The sequence below is a fragment of the Caloenas nicobarica genome, chromosome 1 (genome assembly GCF_036013445.1).
Source record: "Caloenas nicobarica isolate bCalNic1 chromosome 1, bCalNic1.hap1, whole genome shotgun sequence".
In the NCBI taxonomy this organism is placed as follows: domain Eukaryota; kingdom Metazoa; phylum Chordata; class Aves; order Columbiformes; family Columbidae; genus Caloenas; species Caloenas nicobarica.
The window spans coordinates 215518442-215541719 of record NC_088245.1 but is presented as its reverse complement, the minus strand read 5'-3'; the positions used below and the strand labels follow the sequence as shown (position 1 = coordinate 215541719).

The 23278-nt window shown below is 52.2% G+C and overlaps 2 protein-coding genes across 2 annotated transcripts; both read left to right on the top strand.

Annotated features, from left to right (window-relative positions):
* Nucleotides 1–680: 680 nt before the first annotated feature.
* Nucleotides 681–21932, top strand: LOC135988960 (zinc finger protein 585B-like). Its single transcript, XM_065635375.1, is given in 8 exon segments — nucleotides 681–774; nucleotides 1971–2121; nucleotides 2590–2862; nucleotides 3517–3624; nucleotides 3797–5314; nucleotides 5317–5440; nucleotides 19839–19850; nucleotides 20025–21932. Coding segments are annotated over 8 exon segments (3297 nt in total). The 5' UTR covers nucleotides 681–726; the 3' UTR covers nucleotides 21088–21932.
* LOC135988946 (zinc finger protein 562-like) lies at nucleotides 17427–22535 on the top strand. Its single transcript, XM_065635350.1, has 4 exons — nucleotides 17427–18054; nucleotides 18165–18315; nucleotides 18920–19046; nucleotides 21839–22535. The coding sequence occupies exons 3-4, from the start codon at nucleotides 18920–18922 to the stop codon at nucleotides 21964–21966; spliced, it is 255 nt and encodes an 84-aa protein (XP_065491422.1). The 5' UTR covers nucleotides 17427–18054; nucleotides 18165–18315; the 3' UTR covers nucleotides 21967–22535.
* Nucleotides 22536–23278: the final 743 nt, after the last annotated feature.

Below are 23278 nucleotides of genomic sequence, written 5' to 3'. Positions count from 1 at the left end.
AAACTGATGAATGTGTGAACAGCTACCAGGGGCTGTGGGAAGGGCTATGGAAACACGCAGATGGGAAAGGTTGTACCCTCCGAGTACCTCGACCAATGCGGAAGGGAGGAGGGATCACTTGTGGCCCTGGAATAGGGAAAATACAGGGTCTGCATCCCACCATGGAGAGAGAACCCATAGGGACACTGTAAGAGTCGGTCCAAAGAACAGTATTTGCCTCAACATCACCATCACGAACTTGGAGAGATACCAAGAAACAAATGCCCTGAGAGAAAGAGCTGCATGGTACGGGAAGTGTCCAATACCTAGGACTACAAGTAAGAACCGAGATGAGGCTCTATAACTGCAGTCCAGAAGATGGATTTCACCTGCTCCCTCAGCCAAACTTGCCCCCACCTCCTCCCTGTTACTAAGGCCAATGAAGAGGAGCTTGCGCAGAGGCTCGCAGAGGGTCTTGAGGTCACCCAGCGGACAAGAGAGGGAGGAAGTCAGAGACCCCTGAACGTGAGGCGGCGCAGGCGCAGACAAGTTCTGGCAAGTGAACCGGGGACTTTTTGGGCCTGCGCAGTTAAGCCTGGATTGCGAAACAAAGGCGGAGATTGGACTCAATCCATGGGAGAGAGGAGGGGTGAAGGGCTGTTGCTCAGCATAAAAGGCGGTTCCTAACCGAACCCTGTTGAGATCTCCCCAGCAAAGGATCACGGATCACGACGGAGGACCGGCAGGATGCTGTTTGGGACCTGGGACCATAGGGATGCCTTTGGACCCGTGGTGGTAGCTATAATCCTCTTTCCTCCTTTTTTCTTTCCTTTTTCTGTACTTTCTCTATCGCGTGTGGCTTTATGGGCAAAATAATAAAGTTACACCGTTTAATTGAATTATAACCCCTTGGCGTTTTGGTCACTTTAATTTTGCACTTCGAGATCAAAGTAAACGAACCATCACGAGTCCACCGAATGGACCGTGATAGACACCTATGGACCCTCCCTTTACTGGAATAACGTTTCTTTTGTCTCTTACTCCTCTGTCCACTCTTGGAACATTCACCACTAGCGAAGCGGGTTTCCGCACCGATGCCACCAGCGACCCGGGCTGCGCCCTCCCCCGCGCGTCCCGCCGTGTGCCGGTGCCCCCGGTGCCGGGACTCCCTGCCAGGGGCCCCGCGGGGCCAGGGCTGCGGGGCAGGGCCAGGGGCCACCAGGCCACAGCGGTGCTCCCCGGTGCCCGCCCCCCCGAGCCGAGCGGAGCGGGGCGGGGCGGGGCGGAGCGGCAGGACTCCAGCTCCCGTGCTGCAGCGGCGGCGGGCGGCCCTCCCGGGCTGACGCTGCCGGCGGCTCCCGGCGCCGCCTTTGTCCGTGCCGGGCTGGCGGCGCGGCCCCGGCGCAGGTAGGGGCGGCGGGCGGCGGGCCCGCGGCACGGGGATGGGCGCTGCCCCCCCGCGGGGTCCCGGCGCTCCCCGGCCGCGGGCATCCCCCGCCGGGCGGCCCCGGGAGGGGACCCCGGCCCCGACGGCCTCTCCCGTGCTCTCCCCTCCGCCGGCCGCCCCCCAGCCCTGCCGGCCCCCCCCGGACTCCCCTTAGGGCCCGGCTCCCCCCGGCGCTCCGGCCTTTCCCCGCCTCGCCCCGTGGCCCCCGTGCAACGCGGACACGCTGCTCCGTGGCCCACCCGCCCGGGCCCCCCTGGATCCGGCCCTGGCGGCACCGGCGCTGGGAAGGGCTGGGCTGGGGCCGGGCCGGCTGCTCAGAGCCCCGGGACACCCCTGCACATCTGCCTGCTGCCGCTGGGGGGCAGGGGAGGAAGGTTCGGCCACTCGGGAGCCTCCAAACCCTTTCTTTTTCGTGGCTCTTTCTCGCCTTTACCGCAAGCTGGCTGGGTCGGTGGGCAACACTCTCTGAGTGCAGGGAAGGCAGCTGTGGGCAGGTGAGTGAACTTGTGCCCCTGATCTCTTATTGAAAATGTTGTGCTTGCAGGAACCATCTGTCCTCACTGTGCTGGTGACGGGCCAGGCATCTCCTGCGGAATCCGGAGCATCCCGCCTCCCTCTTCCCGGATCAATACCTGCACGGGCTCCATCTCCCGCCGAGAGCAGCGACGCGCCGGGCTCCAGGCTGCTGCGGCAAGGTGGGGTCAGGCACGGCCCCGGCCCGTCGGACTGGCCGAGTTGCGGGTCCGGTTGGTGCGGGGCGGTGCGGGAGAGCAGTGGTTTGAGACCCGGTGCGGTGCAGGGTGCTCCCGTTCCTGCCCGCTGAGCCGCAGCACGGGCAGGGGCAGGCAGGAGCGTGCCTGCTGCCAGGCCTCGGGCCAGGCCTTGTGTCACGGTGCTGTGCCCGGGCCTGGGGGGTGATCTGGCCTGTGGCATGGGTGGGGGACAGGGTGCAGTCCGGGCTGCTCTGGTGTGGGTCTGTAATCTGGCAGGAGCAGGGGAAACCTGCCTCTAGGCCTGCCAGCCCTGCCCCTCTCTGGGCACAGCTGGTGGGGTGTGCCCCTGCCCAGGGACCTGCTGAGAGAGCCTCCAGTGCTGCAGTAACTATGCTGTGCTGCCTGGCTGTGCCAACACCGCCCCTCTGTCCTTGTCCTTCCCTTGCACAGGATGCTCTGAGATCTCCCGTCGCTGCCCACCAGATGCCAGAGCCCCCAGTGCCAGCAGGGCCCTGCCCGGCAGCAGCAGGATTTTAGCAGAGGTGTTCAGCAAACGTGCGGTGGGGCGTGCTGAGCCGGGTTGCTTCTCGCTGCAGATGTCGGTGACGTTTGAGGACGTGGCCCTCTACTTCTCCCCCGAGGAGTGGGCAAAGCTGTCGGGCTGGCAGCGGCAGCTCTACCGGGAGGTGATGCTGGAGAACTACCAGACGGTCGCCTTGCTGGGTGAGGACACTCTCCTGAACCGCTGAGCTAGGATCAAGACAGAATTCACCCTTTTAACTGAGCTGGAGCCCTTGAAAAGGAAAATCCAGCTCTTCCCTTTTTTGCCTGAGTGCTGACATAGCGGTTGCAACTGCAGGTTTTACCCTGCCAGGCAGCCTCCTGTGGAGAGTGTTCCTGGGAGAGAGAATGGGGTGGGATGGAATAGCCCATTTGAGTTGGAAGGGACTTAGAAAGCTCATCTAGTCCAACTGCGCAACCACTTCAGGGCTGACCACAAGGTGCAGTGTGTTGTTATGGGCGTTGTCCAAACGCCTCTCAAACAGAGACGGGCTTGGGGCATCAACCACTTGTCCAGGACACCGGTTCCAGGTTTGACCACCCTCTCGGTACTGAAATGCTTCCTCATGTCCAGTCTAAACCTCGCTGGTGCAGCTTGGAGCTGTTCCCAGGGGTCCTGTCCACAGGAGAGTGGCCGAGGTGACGAGGGCGAGGCGAGAGGGGCTGCAGGTGCAGGGACGGGGGGGCTGAAGCCGCAGCCTGGCAGGGGCAGGAGAGAGGAGCGGGGTGGGGGGGATGCTGGGGCTGTGGGTGCGGGGGCCGGTGCTGCTGTCCCGGCAGTGCGGGAGAGGGGGCTTCTGTCTGTGCCCCGGACAGGCTGGGCCACCGACAAACCAGAGATCATCTGCAAGATAGAGCAGGAAGAGACACCGTGTGTGCCAGAGCCCCCTGGGGAGCGGCAGAGGCACCAGAACCCTGTGCCAGGTGGGTACCCGCAGTCAGGGGGCTTCAAGGTTGCACCGTCTTCTTGCCCCGGGTGATCCATGCACCTGGAAGGGTGCCGGGCTGGCAGGGTGCCCTTGATGCTCCACATGAGGAGGGGTCCAACACGCCCATGCTGTCCGTGGCAGTGACCCCGGTTTCTCCGCCCCTGCAGCTGTTGGCCCTGGGACACAGAGGGAGACCAAGGGGGCCAGGAGCTTTGTCCAGAGGCAGCACCTGCTGAGTCACCAGCACATTCACACTGGGGAGAAGCTCTTCACCTGCACGGACTGTGGCAAGAGCTTCATGGCAAAGCACACCCTCATCACCCACCAATACATCCACACCGGGGAGAAGCCCTTCACCTGCACTGACTGCGGCAAGAGCTTCAGGGAAAAGAGGAAACTCATCACCCACCTGCGCATCCATGCTGGAGAGAAGCCCTTCACCTGCACTGGGTGCAGTAAGAGCTTCAGGGCAAAGAAGACGCTCATCATCCACCAGCGCATCCACACAGGGGAGAAGCCCTTCGCCTGCACTGAGTGCGGTAAAAGCTTCAGCCACAAGAACAGCCTGCTGAGGCACCAACGCATCCATGCTGGGGAGAAGCCCTTCACCTGCACCGAGTGCAGTAAGAGCTTCAGCCAGAGGGACAGCCTGGTGAGTCACCAGCACATCCATGCTGGGGGGAAGCCCTTCACTTGCCCTGAGTGCAGTAAGAGCTTCAGCCAGAGGAACAGTCTGCTGAGTCACCAGCGCATCCACACCGGGGAGAAGCCCTTCACCTGCAACGACTGTGGTAGGACCTTCAGGGCAAAGAGGAAGCTCATCATCCACCAGCGCATCCACACAGAGGAGAAGCCCTTCACCTGCAACGACTGCGGCAAGAGCTTCTGCGAAAAGTGGTACCTCATCATCCACCAGCGCCTTCACACAGGGGAGAAGCCCTTTACCTGCACTGAGTGCAGTAAGAGCTTCAGCCACAAGAACAGCCTGCTGAGGCACCAGCGCATCCATGCTGGGGAGAAGCCCTTCACCTGCACCGAGTGCGGTAAGAGCTTCAGCCAGAGGGACAGCCTGCTGAGTCACCAGCGCATGCACACTGGGGAGAAGCCCTTCACCTGCACAGAGTGTGGCAAGAGCTTCAGGGCAAAGAGGAAGCTCATCATCCACCAGCGCATCCACACAAGGGAGAAGCCCTTCACCTGCAACGACTGTGGCAAGAGCTTCTGGGAAAAGTGGAACCTCATTATCCACCAGCGCATCCACACCGGGGAGAAGCCCTTCGCCTGCACCGAGTGTGGTAAGAGCTTCAGCCAGAGGAGCAGCCTGCTTGGGCACCAGCGCATCCACACCGGGGAGAAGCCCTTCACCTGCACCGAGTGCAGTAAGAGCTTCAGCCAGAGGAACAGTCTGCTGAGTCACCAGCACATCCATGCTGGAGGGAAGCCCTTCACTTGCACTGAGTGCAGTAAGAGCTTTAGGCACAAGAACAGCCTGCTGAGGCACCAGCGCATCCACGCTGGGGAGAAGCCCTTCACCTGCACCGAGTGCGGTAAGAGCTTCAGCCGGAGGAACAGTCTGCTGAGTCACCAGCACATCCACACCGGGGAGAAGCCCTTCACTTGCCCTGAGTGCGGTAAGAGCTTCAGGCTAAAGAAGACCCTCATAATCCACCAGCGCATGCACGCAGGGAGAAGCCCTTCACCTGGAATGACTGTGGCAAGAGCTTCTGAGAAAAGAGCAAGCTCATCATCCACCAGCGCCTTCACACCGGGGAGAAGCCCTACAAGTGCTGCGAGTGCGGCAAGACCTTCAGGCAGAAGCGGCACCTGAACAGAGACCAGCAATTGCACCAGGACCCAGGGCTTGTGCTGGAGGGTGGCCAGCAGAAGAGAGAGGGTCCAGCCCCAGCAGGGGGGCAGGCAGAGGCCAAGCCCTTCCAGTGCGGTGTCTGCGAGAAGCGGTTTTGGAAGGAGAGGCTCATGCTGGCTCACCAGCGCACCCACGGCACCCCCAGCCTGCAGCCGCCTCCGCAGCCCAGCACCCCCTGAATCTGCTGCTGAGGGGCCCGTGGGCACCGGGGGCTGCTGTGGGGTGGCTGTGGGGGGATGTCCTGGTTTTGTTTGGGACAGAGTTAATATTATTCTAAGTAGCTGGTTTAGTGCTGTGTTTTGGATTGAGAATGAGAAGAATGTTTCTAATATACGGATGTTTTGTTTGATGCTGAGCAGTCAAGGACTTTTCGAATGAATCACTTAGAAGTATAAGACTGTGATTTTTAGTATACTGTCTAATTTGCATTAGTTAGTAGCTAAATTTGCTGAAATCTCTAACTGTGTGTTGTAAAGTTCTGCTCATATTCAACAACCTCGCACCTACTTGAGGAAAACAAAGCAGCTACAAAACATCAACGTTCACAAAAGGCTGAAAGGCCCAGAGGCCACTGCAACACGGCAGGATGGAAAAAGACTGAACTGATGACACTCCCAAACAGAACTCCCCAAAACGGAGCAGAACCAGCATGGGTCTCTGTCCCTGTCTGTCCCAGCTCTGCCCCAACTCCATCCTGACTCTGTCACCAGCCGTCAGATCGCAACTCTCCAAATATGAAGCATGATGCTAATGGCATGGAATATCCTTATTGATTGGTCTGGATGTCCACTGTATGAGAATATAGCGGAAGAATGGCGAAGAGGTTGGTTAAATGTAAATACGCTCAAGTGACTTGCAGCTGTCTGTAGAAAAAGCACATACATCACACTAATTGTTTTGCTGACCTTGTGTGTTTGATGAGTAGAACCTCTGTAGTAGAACCTCACATAGGCCTGTGAGAAACTTTAGACAACTTATCACTATGTCTGAGTTCCTGCTTTGTTGTGAGAAAGAGCAGGAGGCTGCATCTGCCTGAAACCTTGAAATACAGGCGAGCTCAGCAGGCCCAGTGATCTTCTCCAGGGCTGAACTTACCAGCAGCTGCGTCCCCGCTTGTGTCACCTCTGCCTGGGAGCTCAGGTGCGACTTCAGAGATCCCTTGGTAGAGAGGTAACTAAAATAAAACTTGCTCTTTGCAAATGCATTTGTGGCCTCTGGCTCTTCCTGCGAGGTGCCTGCACTTGTGCACACACCACACAGAGCTTCTTGATGGATAATGCAACGATACGTCATCAGAGGTATGTCACAGTTACTTTTTTGCATTTTCTCCTTCATTAGTCCAACCAAGGCTGTTTTTTCTCCATATATTGCAGGTATGCCATCAGTAGTTAGCCCCAGCAGCTTTTCCCGGGGTAATTTATGTTTACTTATGGACTTCACCACATCAAATATGTCCTTCCCGGTTGTCTTCCCATGAATGGCAATTACATCCAAGAGCTCCTTGGTGACAGACAAATCTGCCTTGACACCTCTTATAAAAATGGATAGATGCACTGTACCTGCGTTGTCTGTGCTTTCATCAACAGCTGATGAAAAAGCCAGATCACTGCACGCCTCTTCGGACAGCTGTGTTGTCAGATTTCCTGCTAGTTCCTTAATGCGGTTTGTGATGGTGTTTCTTGACAAACTGACATTTTCAAAAGTGTGTATTTGATCGGGGCACCCCTGCTCACACATCTTTAGCATGCACTGCTTCAAAAATGCACCCTCTGAAAAGCACTTGGAAGCTCAAGCAATTTCTTCAGCCACAATAAAACTAGCTTTCATTGCTACATCATTTTTGGCTACAGCTCTGGTCATCATATTCTGCTGCGATTGCAGTCTGCCTGGTAATTCTTGCACCTGTTGTTGTTGAAGGCTAAATTTAGCATATTTCGTTCTGTGTTTGGTCTCAGAATGCTGACATGCATTGTACTCCTTTATCACCAACACTGTCTCGTAACGCGAAAGACATACTGTTTTTTTCTCCTTGAAACACAAACATGTATTTGCTTTCCCATCTATCATTAAATTGCCTTCCTTCTGCATCAGTCTTTCTCTTACTGGACATTTTGGGATTCAAATTGTTCTACCAAAGATGGTATGGTGCGCCACCTAAGTAAAAGACCAAGATGTCCTCTAGGACCAGGTTGAATAATACTCAGGCTGTTTCACACAGGCTCAGCTTTCCTTCAAACCTCCTTCCCCATACGGCAGAGATGGCCATATCCATGGAAGACAATGTAGAATTCATGAATGGGACCCTGGCTGCTGGTTACAAAATATCTTTTTACAGGTACTTTTTAAAAATAAGATGTAATTGCTAACGTTCATCTATCTGGCTAATTCATTTAAAAATTAAATGTTTGCCCAGTTGAGAGTACCAATAGTTTTCGAGGCAGTATCCTCCTCCATAGCCAGGGTCTTGGCTGCACCCTCAGAGACTGTTGCGATTGAGATGGACAAAAGACATAGACCAAGTTCTTCTGTACAAACAGTAGTCTCCATTTATTGCCACAAACACCTTTTTATATAGTCTTTACCAGCTCAAGTGTCTTTTTGCTATTAGTTACAAGTTGCAGTAGTAACATCTCATTGGCTAATTTTGCTATCATCAGTGTTACTCTTTTACTCCCTTCTCTCTCATGGGTACACCTTAATATCTCCGGATACTCCTTTACTCCCATCTTTCTCACGGGTAGGCCTTAATAATCTTCAAGGCTGATCTCTGTTCCCGTGCCCTCTGTCAGGGAATGCACGGACCCACCATAGTTCCCCACAATTCCCCCTTTTTGTTTTTGTGCTAAAAAATTGCCTTCATTGTCCGCTGCAGGGCCCTTTGCAGCAGAAAAATCATGCATGGCAACATTAGTAACACAACCACAGCAATCATCAAGACAATCAGTCCCATTTTCACTACTGATAACAACCGCCCTGAAAGCCCTCAACCACTAAAGCAATTTATTGCATATACCATCAAAATCTTCACACCCGTGTCCTTGAGCTAGTAACAAAAAGTCTGTTGCGGCTCTATTCTGCAGTGCAGCATGTCTTACAGAATCTACATCTAGCAAAAGCCCACTTAAAGCCTTAGAAGTTCTGTTAGTTTGCTTAGCTAGCCAGCATCCTAATTTTTCTAAACTATTTAAAGCTTTAGCTGTGCCAACACCAGGTACAAGAGATCCTAAACCCCTTAATCCCGATCCCCAAAGATCTACATTATCATCACATTTTTACTTATGTGTCTGCAAAAAGCGTTTTTCCCGTGTTGCTCTTCTGTGATCTACTATCATAGATACATTGAGCATTAAGAGAGTTAATTGTCCCAAACTACACAGTCATCCAACAGCATTAGAAGGAATTCCTGGCCAGGCTTTATCTCCGCAGATCAAGAATACACCATACGGGAGTTTTCGGGGTCGCTGTCCCACATCATTAACGACACCCCTTGGATTCTTCTGCGAGGCATTACACCATTGAGTTTCATTTCTATAGTCAGCAAGGGTAGCATTAACATTTTGCAGTTTTATCCATTCATGCTCTTGTATATTGTTCTGACACTGTTCATGAACCAGCTGGATACAAGCGTCCCTGGGCATAGATCCCAGCAATTCCAGTTCCTGTGCTTCAATATCTGCTTCCGGGAGGCAATTAATCCCAAGTGCTATGTTGGTATTATTACAGTTCGCTGCAATGCCTCTGCACCAACTGCTATTTTGAAACAATCATGTGATGCTGCTGTAGTCATCAAGGGGGATGCCAAGCAAGCATGTTTGGAATGGATTTTCCGGAGATGCCATAGGTAGGCATATGGAGTCCTGGCCAGTCGTGTTGGCTAAAGTAATCCATGCGTTAGTCTTTGTCTGTGCAGGCATCCAAAACGCAGCAGCTGCAGCAATCATCATCAGGAAGATAACACAGGTTTCACATTTCATGCCGGCAACCATTGCAGCCCTTGATCTGTAAAGACACAAGCATAGCCTCTCTCCCAGGTTATCAATTGATGTGGCCCTTCCCATTGACCATTAACTAGTAATTTGACCATAACTAATTCTGATTTAGCATGTTTTTGGGTCACACTTGCAAAGTGTTTCATCACAGGATGAATTTGGGCTGCATCGCTTAGGTATAAGTGACTCATCACATACAATGCTTTTGACAATTGGTTTTGTGGTGTTTCCCCTACTTTTCCCCCTTTTTGTTTTTTCAAAAGAAAAAAAAAATTCAGAATCAGATGCGTGCGTTGGACCTTGACTACGTACTCAGAACCACAAATCAAATTTAGAGGTTCCTCCTTAAAAAGCTCTAAGTAATGTAAAGCTGCGCCAAGTTCTACTAATTGGGTTGAACTTTCAGTATTTTTTTACAGAATGATGCCAATTGTTATCTTCACGCCAGACCACTACAGCTTTATGAGACTTCTCTGAACCATCAACAGAAACTGTGCAAGCATGTGGGATCAAACCAAATACAAGCATGGTCTGTGACCTGATATCAAAGACTTGCAGGTTCTGCAGGAATTTTCATTTAGGCATGCCAAAAGCTATACTGTTAAGAAAATCAGCTAGTGCAATTTACAAGGACATAGATTGCAAATTAAAAAAAATCAAAATTAGATTTCACAAATGGTACATATGTGACAAAAGGATCATGGCCTATTAAGACTTACATTCATTCCCTGCATTTCTTGATCGGAGTACCAATCAGTATATCCGTCTGTTGGCATTCTCGTCATACTATCTCACAATAGCCACAGGTCGTTTCTGTGCTGTAGCTCTAAATAGACAAATCTGCAAGTCCAATCGAATGCAGTCAGCCTGTAAGGTTGTAATCAATTTATTCATCAGAGTCTCTAACTCCATTTTGGCTGTCATATTTATTGGATGTTGTTTTCCCTTACCGGATCAAAGTCCTGTTTCAGTTCTATCAAAGTAGTGTTGGCTTTACCGATACTTTGGCTGCCAATACCAATGGAAATACAGCATTTGAAATTTTCTTGGAGAGTTCTCACTTGAAGCAAGCAGATCTGCACCATCCAAGCAGCTTCTTGTAGGGCGTACAACTAAACAGAATTCTCAGAAAACGTTATTTGAGCTTACAATTTACTTAACAAATCTTGACCTAAGAGAGGTATAGGGCTTTCTGGCAAATACAAGAATTCAGTTATTAAAACTTTATTCCAAGTCTGGCATTCCATTGGTTTCAAAAATGGCCTGCTTCCCTCCCTCCCTTTCTTCCTTTTTCTTTCTCATGACCTCAAAAACTAGCATGGTGAATTTACTAAGAAGTCTCTTACAACTAGTTACCACAGAATAAGTCTATTAAAAATTTTTTTTTGCTTTAATTCCCCAGCTTTGTTAGAACTATGGATGCACTGGCGATGCCTTTAAATTTCACCCTCGGACTCCTTCATGCAGTATTACAGTTCTCTAGCAGTAACAGTGCTGGGGAGGTGGGCGGGGGAGAATAAAGCCTCCCTCTCGCCCCCATCTGAGATGGCAAGATCTCCAGCCCAGCACAAAAACAAATCAGTCCAAACTCCACATCAAACCAGCCTGACTCCACTCCACTCCCAAATCAGCACCAGTCTGACCCAGAGAAGCACCCAGCACCCTGACCCCCCCAAAGCTGACCGGTGTGAAAAGACCGACTTCAGCAAGGAGGCAAAATGATGAGCTCTTTCCCCAGATGTGCCGGAACCTAAGAAACAAGACAGAAGCAAAAAGAAGCAGCACTGACAACCCCTGATTCAGAGCCGAGAAGCAACGCAGTGCCACAACAAGGATGGATGACAACACTCCAGGAAAAAAAGACAGAGCGGGGGGAAATAAAGCCCCCCTTTCTCCGCTTAGCAGTGGGCAACCATGTTTTTCCTTTATTTTTTTTAATTTTTTTTTTTTCTCTTCTTGCTGCAGTTTAGACACAGCCAAGGCCACACAGGTGGCATAGTCGCTGGTGCTAAGGAGGAGTTGCTGGACTGCTGGGTTACAATGAGCTGAGTTTATCTTGCAGCTTGACACAGGCCTGAAATTTCTGTTCAAGCTGTACAGCACAGGCCTGGGATATTTTGCTTTTTTGTTTTCCCATTTCATTCCAAACATAATACACTTTATATGCAATTCCAATTAGCTCAACAGTCGTTACATTCCTTAGCTCCATTTACCTTTTACAATTCACAGATGTCAAAACCCAGCATATTAAATATCAATCCATTATTCCATTTTCCTAGATCCAAATCAGTTCATATTGTAGCAACTTTTAAATACAACCTCATACAATACCAAGTTCACATCCATCATAGCATTTAGGTTGTTTTTTGTTGCTGTTGGGTTTGTTTGTTTGTTTGTTTTGTTTTCAATGTGAATCAGAGTTTAACAATTTAAATTCTTTTCTGGTCTCAAAATTATTAGATAACAATAAGAGGAAATTAACTTACAGTACCGTACTTCATTCCATTTTTTCCAAAGTTCTGCAGAACAACATTAGTTGCAATACAGCACTAAACCCTGGAATTCCACATTCAAGCCACATTCAAGTACAATATAGTTTCAAGTTTTCTTTTATCAGAATATTTCCCCAAAAAGTTACTCTAATGTGTAAGGATGTGTAAGTGTGCATCCTAAGGGGGAGCAAGGTGGTACTTTAGTACTGGAACCAGTTCCCATTTTGTAAGTGTCTCCCCAAACAAAATTCTTTTGGTACCAAATATATATATATGCAAACTAAAATACTGAGCTCAGACATGAAAACCAAATACCAAGTTCAAATACGCAGGTGGATCACAGTTACACTTATTCAAGACAATATCTCGATTTTTGCATTGCACCTTTGAATTGCTTACTGCTCAGCCAGGTAGAGGTGCCGCTGGGTCTCCCTGACAAAACAGGTCAGTGCGCGCTGGAGCCCAATCGGCACCCGCCTCCCCACTGCCCTAGCAGGCTGGACTGGGCAAGGCTTTAATTACTGTCTCATCTGGCGTGCTGCAACTGTTATCCCAAAACCAGGATTCTTTACTTGGCGTGCATACAAAAGAGCCAAATTTAGTGCACCAAGATGAGACACAGCCTATCACAGAGTTGCGCAAATCTGAATGCTGGAATAAAGCTAGCATGCTAGAAAGAAAAGTAACAGCTATTACACACAAAAATTTATCATCACATTCACACAGTAAAGAACTAAATTACTCACGGTCTTCTGTATTATCATAAAATGCACATTTTGAGTCCATGGATTCTCATGATTTAATAGTCTGCAAACTCACCCTACCACACAAGAGACAAAGACCTACTAAAAGTGCAACATGCTTAAACAGAGACCCACAAAGAAAACAGGCTAACAAGGTGTCTATCTATGATTGCTGTGTTATACTTGAAGACACTTAAAGGTTCCATTCTCCAGCCAGTTTTCCCAATAATTTAACTTATACAGCAGCCACCACTGCCTTCGATATTTCACAAGATCCTCTTTCCTCATATTTCTGAGTGCTTTCCTATGTTCTAAAACACCTCCCAATACCTATTTCTTAGGAACATGACCCAAACCAGTCATTTCCGACCCCATCTCGTAAGTAAAAAGCCATGAGAAGGAGGGGGGAGGCGGGAAACACAGAGCTGCTTGCAGCGCAAGTGGGAGAAGTGGGGAGAGGGTTTTACAGCGCACTCACACAGTCAATACCACAAAGAAATAACTGTAACAACCACCAGTAAAACAATTAACTCACATTCCTGACAAGCTGCTTGATTTTCAGAGAGGCAATACACAGAAGCACGTAATATGTACCGTAAAACTTGCAGATAACACGTTGACAGCAAACATTAGCATTCTCTACTGCTAATTTCAGCATTAGTGCTTCCTTAGCTTCTAAGTTTTCAACCTACTTATTGATGGCCTCCTGAAGACGGTCAATAAACTGCATGTGATTCTCACTGGGACCCTGATTAACAGTCGTAAATGATTTGGCTGCTTTGTCGGTTTCAGGCACCTTTATCATAGCTTGATATGCAAGGTCTGCTGACTGCCTCAGGATTTCAGAAACTAATCATGCCCATAATTGTGGTGGGCCAATTAGTGTCTCTTCCAAGAGTTGCAGGATACCCGCCCCTTTCAACGAATCCCCATTGTTCCGTCCTAAATGATCTATAGCTGTTACACTGCATAGGTTTAATTTTGCTTGAGTCTTTAGTGGTTTTTACCTGATCTCAGGGCAACACGTACATACGCTCCTTTTCCTTTTAACTTTTCAAGAGAATGCTGCGGGCCCTCATCCTTATCCAAATCATCAGATAACACAGACTTGAGCGGTGTTGATGAATCATTAGTAACAGGGGGGTTTGGAACAGTACACATTTTCGTGCTTGGTTTTTTTTTTTCTTCCAAAGCTAGTCCAGGAAAGCCACCCTCCTCCGCTGTCTCTGCCTGTTCCCGTTGCTCTTTTAATCCTCTCAAAGTCTCTAGCAACTAGTGACATGTTGTTAACAGTTCACTTGTTTCTTTGGATCTTTGGGTAGTGCTTTGCCCCATAGTAACATCCTTCGTAAAGTCATTCCAGAAGGCTAATATAATTCTTTAGAAGCAATTTCCATGTAGATAATATAATACCCTCTTCTTTAGATAAGTTCCCTCCCACGTTCCTGGTAGCTCATCTACTCTTGGCATGGTGTCTTTTCAAGGATCCGGATACTTGGCAGCTCCCCTCTGCTGCTCTATCAGCTGCACCAGGTTCCATCTCCCCAGCTCGTCATCAGCTGTCACAGCTTCGCCGCTGTCTCTTCTTCATGCAGGATCACGTCGGGGTCACCAAGAGTCATTGAAAAGATGACAGTAATGTTCAATTTGAACATACCATTTTCACACAGAGCCTGTTTTGCCACCTTATCAGGGGGTGCTGTCCCAGTTAACACAGATTTTATTACCTTAACAGGACCTCTGAGCGCTACTGGTTGGTTGTGTATGGTGCACTTGGCTTCTTGCAGGGCTAGGCTGACCAGAAACAACCCCTTTTCCCAGATGGAATACCTTGTCTTGGCATCTTTGAAGCTGTGGGAGTAAAACCCAATAGGCTGAGTGGGTCCTTCCTGCCCCTTTTGCCAGCAGTGTATCAATAAACCTGATTGGGCAAATGCCCATTCGATTTGGTTTGGGTCAGAAGGGTGGACTGGGCCAAGAGCTTGGTGGTTTGCAGCTGTCACTCCATTCCGTGGACTCATAATGGTTCATTTACCTTGATCTCAAAGCACAAAATTAAGGTGACCAAAATGCCAAGGGGTTATAATTCAATCAAATAGTGTAACTTGATTATTTCGCCCATAAAGCGGCACGCGGTAGAGAAAGTGGAGAAAAAAAGGAAAGGGAGGAAAGAGGATTATAGCTACCACCACGGGTCCAAAGGCATCCCTACGGTCCCAGGTCCCGAACAGCATCCTGCCGGTCCTCCGTCGTGATTCGTGATCCTTTGCTGGGGAGATCTCAGCAGGGTCCGGTTAGGAACCGCCTTTTATGCTTAGCAACAACACCTCACCCCTCCTCTCTCCCATGGATTGGGTCCAATCTCCACCTTTGTTTCGCAATCCAGGCTTAACTGCGCAGGCCCAAAAAGTCCCCGCTTCGATTGCTGAAACTTGTCTGCGCCGCCTCACGTTCAGGGGTCTCTTCAAGACCCTCTGCGAGCCTCTGCGCAAGCTTCTCTTCATTGGCCTCAGTAACAGGGAGGAGGTGGGGGCAAGTTTGGCTGAGGCAGCAGGTGAAATCCATCTTCTGGACTGCAGCTATACAGCCTTATCCCACTTGTTACCTGTAGTCCCAGGTCGGAGAGTCCTTGTACCACGCGGCTCTTTCTCTCAGGCCGTTTGTTTATTGGTATCTCTCCAAGTCCCTGATGGTGATATTGAGGCAAATACTGTTCTTCAGACTGACTCGTGCAGGGACTTTCTGCTGAGGGGCACCGAAGCACCTGTTTGTCAGCCCAAGAGGGAATTATGTGACGTTTGCTGCCTTCCACATGCTGAGTCCTGGGATGTCGCTGAGAAGACGCCACAACTTCTTAGGAACATGGCCCAATATCCACTAATGCTCTTTCATGTTGGCACAAATGTCACAACAAGGTGGAACCTGGGCAAAACCAAGCAAGGCTGTGAAACTCCAGGGGTGCAGTTCAAAGGGATGGGTGTTCAAATTATCCGTTCCTCTGTTTTTCCCAGTCAGAGGAAAGGGTGCAGGCAGGAGCAGACACATTATGTGAATCAACACTTGGCCGCCTGGCTGGTGCTGCCACCGGGGTTGTGGCTTTCACGATGATGGGACACACAGTGATGACTCTGACCTCCGAGGGGGAGATGGGACACGGCCGACTAGAAAAGGCGAAGGAATGTTTGCCAACAGCAACCCTGCCTGACCCCCCGTATGTCCCGCCGTGTGTCGTTGCCCCCCAGTCCCAGGACTCCATTTACTGGCAGACCTTGTGCCCCCCACCTCCTGGTGGGACCGGGCTACCGCTCTTACCCCTGGACTCTGCACTCCACAATATCCATCCTGGAGACTGGGTCCTTGTTAAAGAGTAGAAAGAAGCACCACTGGTGGCAAAGTGGCGAGGACAACATCAGAAAAGCAGGTGAAGAAATTGGTAAAAAGCGGTATAAATCTCCAGAATGCCCATCTGTGAGAGCTCCGAACCTCACCTGATGAAGTATCCCATTATCTGTGGCTACAAATTGAACAAATCCCATTGCTGTCTACAAACAGATAATAATGGGGAGGTGGTAAAACAAATTACTAGAGAAACGAGGAAACTTGCCCACGTACCAGACTGAACTTAAAAAAGGTGGGATCAGGGCATGTTTTCAAGGAGGACCGTGGATATTATTTTCTGTGCTGTAATGGCCTTAATGTTCTTACCTTATACTGTGCTTTATCAAACTTGTGCAGCATGGAGTTGACAGAATGCAAGTTATTGCTCTATCAGAAACAACACCAAATGAACAGAATGATGCCTCTGAAGAAAGTTCTGATAGTGGAGTTTTGTAAAGACAATAATTAGAAAAATACAAGGGGGCAATTGCAAGGAATAACTATTAAGTCTTCACAAAACTGCGATCACGATTCACACTGTCAGTTGGGTGGTTGCTAATTGGTTTAACTATCAACGGCATTAACTTTGTTAAAGATCTGGCTTTCTGGCTGTTGGCTGAGACCGCTGCAGTCCCTGCCCTGATCCATTGTCACCAGAACTCATCTCACCTGCCCAGGAGCCGGGCCCAGCACCTGCGCACAAGGAGCCACACGAACCAAATGGTCCTGGTGGGAAAAAGGGCACGTGGTGGTGGGAAAGCGAGAGCGTGTGCTCTTGGCTGTGGTGTAACAGAGAATGACGAGCAGTGCAGACATAGGAACGTGCCTGATGCAGAAGCCAGGCGGGAGAAACTGATGAATGTGTGAACAGCTACCAGGGGCTGTGGGAAGGGCTATGGAAACACGCAGATGGGAAAGGTTGTACCCTCCGAGTACCCGAACCAATTGGGAAAGGAGGAGGGATCACTTGTGGCCCTGGAATAGGGAAAATAGAGGAGGCTGCACCCCCCGGTGGAGAGAGAACCCAGAGGGACACCTATGGACCCTCCCTTTATTGGAATAACGTTTCTTTTGTCTCTTACTCCTCTGTCCACTCTTGGAACAGTCACCTCTAGCGAAGCGGGTTTCCGCACCGATGCCACCAGCGACCCGGGCTGCGCCCTCCCCCGCGCGTCCCGCCGTGTGCCGGTGCCCCCGGTGCCGGGACTCCCTGCCAGGGGCCCCGCGGGGCCAGGGCTGCGGGGCAGGGCCAGGGGCCACCAGGCCACAGCGGTGCTCCCCGGTGCCCGCCCCCCCGAGCCGAGCGGAGCGGGGCGGGGCGGGGCGGAGCGGCAGGACTCCAGCTCCCGTGCTGCAGCGGCGGCGGGCGGCCCTCCCGGGCTGACGCTGCCGGCGGCTCCCGGCGCCGCCTTTGTCCGTGCCGGGCTGGCGGCGCGGCCCCGGCGCAGGTAGGGGCGGCGGGCGGCGGGCCCGCGGCACGGGGATGGGCGCTGCCCCCCCGCGGGGTCCCGGCGCTCCCCGGCCGCGGGCATCCCCCGCCGGGCGGCCCCGGGAGGGGACCCCGGCCCCGACGGCCTCTCCCGTGCTCTCCCCTCCGCCGGCCGCCCCCCAGCCCTGCCGGCCCCCCCCGGACTCCCCTTAGGGCCCGGCTCCCCCCGGCGCTCCGGCCTTTCCCCGCCTCGCCCCGTGGCCCCCGTGCAACGCGGACACGCTGCTCCGTGGCCCACCCGCCCGGGCCCCCCTGGATCCGGCCCTGGCGGCACCGGCGCTGGGAAGGGCTGGGCTGGGGCCGGGCCGGCTGCTCAGAGCCCCGGGACACCCCTGCACATCTGCCTGCTGCCGCTGGGGGGCAGGGGAGGAAGGTTCGGCCACTCGGGAGCCTCCAAACCCTTTCTTTTTCGTGGCTCTTTCTCGCCTTTACCGCAAGCTGGCTGGGTCGGTGGGCGCTGCTCTTTGGTGGGTCCTTTTCCCAGTAGCTGTGCAGGCTCGGGGTGCAGGGAAGGCAGCTGTGGGCAGGTGAGTGAACATGTGCCCCTGATCTCTTAATGAAATTGTTGTGCTTGCAGGGACCATCTGTCCTCACTGTGCTGGTGACGGGCCAGGCATCTCCTGCGGAATCCGGAGCATCCCGCCTCCCTCTTCCCGGATCAATACCTGCACGGGCTCCATCTCCCGCCGAGAGCAGCGACGCGCCGGGCTCCAGGCTGCTGCGGCAAGGTGGGGTCAGGCACGGCCCCGGCCCGTCGGACTGGCCGAGTTGCGGGTCCGGTTGGTGCGGGGCGGTGCGGGAGAGCAGTGGTTTGAGACCCGGTGCGGTGCAGGGTGCTCCCGTTCCTGCCCGCTGAGCCGCAGCACGGGCAGGGGCAGGCAGGAGCGTGCCTGCTGCCAGGCCTCGGGCCAGGCCTTGTGTCACGGTGCTGTGCCCGGGCCTGGGGGGTGATCTGGCCTGTGGCATGGGTGGGGACAGGGTGCAGTCCCTGCTGCTCTAGCATAGGTCCTTACCTGGCATGAGCAGGGGAAACCTGCTTCTAAGCCTACCAGCTCTGCCCATCTGGCACAGCAGTAGAGTGTCCCTCACCCAGGCACCTGCTTATGGAGCCCCCTGTACCACAGTGGCCCTGCTGTGCTGCCTGGCTGTGCCACCGCCCCTCTGCCCTCGCCCTTCCCTTGCACAGGATGTTCCCAGCTCTCCTGGCGCTGCCCTCGGGATGCCAGAGTCCCTGGTGCCAGTGGGTCCCTGCCCGGCAGCAGCAGGATTTCAGCAGAGGTGTTTAGCACACGTGCGGTGGGGTGTGCTGAGCCGGGTTGCTTCTTGCTGCAGATGTCGGTGACGTTTGAGGACGTGGCCCTCTACTTCTCCCCCGAGGAGTGGGCAAAGCTGTCGGGCTGGCAGCGGCAGCTCTACCGGGAGGTGATGCTGGAGAACTACCAGATGGTCGCCTTGCTGGGTGAGGACACTCTCTGTGGATGTTGGGCTGGGGTCAAGCCAGAATTTGGACCTTTAACTGAACTGGAGCTCTTTAAAAGGAAAATCCAGCTGTCACCATTGCTGCCTGAACACTGACGTAGCGGTTGCAGTTGCAGATTTTACTCTGCCAGGCAGTCTGGCAGGGGCAGGAGAGAGGAGCGGGGTGGGGGGGATGCTGGGGCTGTGGGTGCGGGGGCCGGTGCTGCTGTCCCGGCAGTGCGGGAGAGGGGGCTTCTGTCTGTGCCCCGGACAGGCTGGGCCACTGACAAGCCAGAGATCATCTGCAAGATGGAGCAGGAAGAGACACCATGTGTGCCAGATTCCCCTGGGGAGCAGCAGAGGTACCAGACCCCAGTGCCAGGTGGGTACCAAGGGTCTGGCAGAGGTGTGTGGGGTTCAAGTGGCACCATCCCCTTTTCTGAGGTGGTCCATGCACCAGGAAGGGTGGGGGGCTGGTGGGGTGCCCATGGTGCTCCCCATGTGGAGGGGTCCAACATGCCCATCCTGTCCCTGGCAGTGACCCCTGTCTCTCCTCCTTAGCAGCTATTGGCCCCGGGACACAGAGAGAGACCGAGCGGGTCCCCGAGGAGCTGCCAACACCCACAGCCCTGCTCCCAACGATGCCCAACCCAGGTGGGAGGCGGCAGGGGGGCTTGTCCTGTGACCAACCAGGGAGAAATGGGGGCCAGTTGGGGCATCCATGCCTCCCCCCACTCCTGGACACCCAGTCATTGGATAAGATCCCCCCCACATGCCCCGAGTGCAACAAGAGCTTCAAGAGCCAGTCGGCGCTGGATGTCCACATGCGGAGCCACATGCGTGACCGTCCCTTCCACTGCACTGTCTGCGACAAGAGCTACATCTACAAGCAGAACCTGCTGACTCACCAGTGTGTGCACAGCGGAGAGAAGCCCTTTGCCTGCAACAACTGTGGCAAGAGCTTTGTCTGCAGGCCGAGTCTGCTGAGGCACCAGCGTGTCCACACTGGGGAGAAGCCCTTCACCTGCACAGACTGCGGCAAGAGCTTCAGCTTCAAGAATGTCCTGGTGAACCATCAGCGCATCCACACTGCGGAGAAGCCCTTCACCTGCACCGACTGTGGCAAGAGCTTCAGGGAGAAGACGAACCTCACCAGCCACCAGCGCATCCACACGGGGGAACGTCCTTTTGCCTGCACCGACTGCGGCAAGAGCTTTACCCAGAGGCAGCACCTGCTGAATCACCAGCGCATCCACACTGGGGAGAAGCCCTTCACCTGCTCGGACTGTGGCAAGAGCTTCAGGGAGAAGAGGAAACTTGTCATCCACCAGCGCATCCACACGGGGGAACGTCCCTTTGCCTGCACCGACTGCAGCAAGAGCTTTACCCAGAGGCAGCAACTGCTGAGGCACCAGCTCATCCACACTGGGGAGAAGATGTTCGCCTGCAGCGAGTGTGGGAAGAGCTTCAGGGATAAGAAGGAGCTCATCATCCACGAGCGCATCCACACTGGGGAGAAGCCCTTCACCTGCACCGACTGTGGCAAGAGCTTTGTCAGCAGGCCAAACCTGCTGAAGCACCAGCGTGTCCACACCAGGGAGAAGCCCTTTGCCTGCACTGACTGCGGCAAGAGCTTCAGTCACAGAGTGACCCTCACCATCCATGAGCGCATCCATACCAGGGAGATGCCCTTCACCTGCACCCAGTGCCCCAAGGCCTTCAGCGACAAGAGGTACCTCACCATCCACGAGCGCATCCACACTGGGGAGAAGCCCTACAAGTGTGACGAGTGTGGCAAGACCTTCAGGCAGAAGCACCACCTGAAGACCCACCAGCGGGTGCATAATGGCCCAGGGGTGGTGCCAGAGGACAACCAGTGGGAAAAAGGGAGTCTGTCCCTGGTTGGGGGGCAGGCAGAGGCCAAGCCCTTCCAGTGCGGTGTCTGTGAGAAGCGGTTTTGGAAGGAGAGGCTCATGCTGGCTCACCAGCACACCCACGGCACCCCCAGCCTGCAGCCACCTCCGCAGCCCAGCACCCTCTGAATCTGCTCCTGAAGCGCCCATGGTGTGCTAGGGGCTGTTATGATGGTGGCTGTGGGGGTATGTCCTGGTTTTGGCTGGGATAGAGTTAATATTCTTCCTACTAACTGGTATGGTGCTGTTTTGTATTGAGGATGACAATCATGTTGCTAATATACGGATGTTTTGTTTGATGCTGAGCAGTCAAGGACTTTTCAGGTTCTGGTGCCCTGCCAGCTGGGAGGGGGCACAGCCAGGACAGCTGCCCCAAAGTGGCCAAAGGGCTATTCCTTACTATGTGACGTCATGGTCAGTATAGAAACTGGGGGAAGTTTGCTGGGGGCACCACGGCTCAGGGACGGGCTGGGCATCGGTCAGCAAGTGGTGAGCAATAGTGTTGTGTATCACTTACTTTGTATGTTCTTACATCATCATTGTCATTATTCTTTTCATCTTCTGTACTATTAAACTGTCTTCATCTCAACTCACAAGTTTTACACACATCACTGGATGAGCCCAATTTAAGTTTTGTGTTAATCATTTAGCTTAAATAAGTAAGTATTTAATAGCATGAATCACTTAGAATTATAAGATTGTTTTATTTTTAGTATACTATCTGCTTCACATTCCTTAGTAGCTAAATTTGCTGACATCTTAAACTGTGTGTTGTAAAGCTCTGCTTATATGCAACAGACTTGTGTCTACTTGAGCAAAACAAAGCAGCTACAAACCATCAACACCACCTGCATGATACGGTCTGTTTTGCACATTACAGAACAAAACGGGATCCACTTGAGCCAAATAACAGCTTCAAGGCTGGCACGAAGTTGCTACGGACTATCAACAACGTCTGCAGCAAAAGAATATAAGGGTCTGCCTGAAGACAGTGAAAGGATCCAATGAGAATCAAGAAGAACCCAGACTGAAATATTAGTATTGGATGGGATCATCACATGAGAGGCAGGTATAACTATACATACTGTGAGAGTATAATTACCCGGGGACTTGTATGCTGGGCTCGGCAGCTCTGCGCAGGCACCCAGCTCGAGCCAACCCTGCTGCTGGACCACTCCATTCAACTGTTTATTTTTACAAGCTTTGATGCCTGAGAGGTTGCTTCAAGAGACCTGGGATCCAGACTTTAGAGCGACCTGGAGGTAAGCAGGTTGAGATGCAGGATGAAACGTGGATGTGGCAGTACGCTAAGATCGGTCCTGTGAGAAATTGCAAGAGTCGGCGAGCATGAGAACAAGCAGTGGGACTGTATGCTATGTGATAGAAAAAAGGAAGGAACACATACATCAAGGACAGAAGAATAGTGTGTGATAGATTAAAAACCATTTCTGGCAGTAACTTTGGTGGGAACACAAAATATAACACTTATGTAATGGCTAACTAAGCAAATCAGCAAGTGCTTGAGTAAGCACCATAGCAAGTATAAATGAAAGCCTGAGTTTGTAATAAATGTCTCTCCATGCCCCTTACTGAGTGTCCGTGCCTCATTCGCTACACTTGGAAGTCCTAGCCAAGCAATATAAAGAATCAGGTGAGCACACAGAATCCTCTGGCCATAAACTCAAATAATCCCTTACCTGTTTTCCCTTTACCCTCTACGTGTTTCTTAGACATGCACAGTTTATCATGTCTGGGACTAAGTTTGGATCCAGCAGTACCTGGACTCCTCGCTCAGGAGTTTAGAGAGCAAGGGGTTCCATTCTGAACCTCCTGACTCAACAGGAGGGCCTCCCTCTACCCTTTCACATTTTCTGTCCCTCTATAAATCACTCTAAAACAACCCTCACCCAATTCTCCTTGGCATATTTCCCCCATGCAGGAAGTACTAGAGTCAACCTGGCCATCAAACTCTATTGAGTTGCACTTTAAGTGATGTGATCACTGCTCTGTGGCAAGCAGGACCCCGAATCACTGTTCTGTGACAAGCTGGTTGTGGGGGACTATGGTGGGTCCGTGGATTCCGTGACGGAGGACATGGGAACAGAGATCAGCCTTGAAGATATTAAGGCCTACCCGTGAGAAAGATGGGAGTAAAGGAGTATCCAGAAATACTAAGGTGTACCCATGAGAGAGGAGTAGAAGAGTAACACTGATGACAGCAAAATAAGCCATTGAGATGTTACTGCTGTAACTTGTAACCAATAGTGAAGAGACACGTTAATTGGTAAAACTGTATAAAAATGCACTTGTGGCAATATAT

Excerpts from the sequence above, each read along its gene's own strand:
- LOC135988946 (XM_065635350.1), top strand. The coding sequence starts at position 18,920 with ATGTCGGTGACGTTTGAGGACGTGGCCCTCTACTTCTCCCCCGAGGAG. Across the intron at positions 19,047-21,838 it reads CCAGATGGTCGCCTTGCTGG|AACAAAACGGGATCCACTTG; the intron begins GTGAGGACACTC and ends TGCACATTACAG.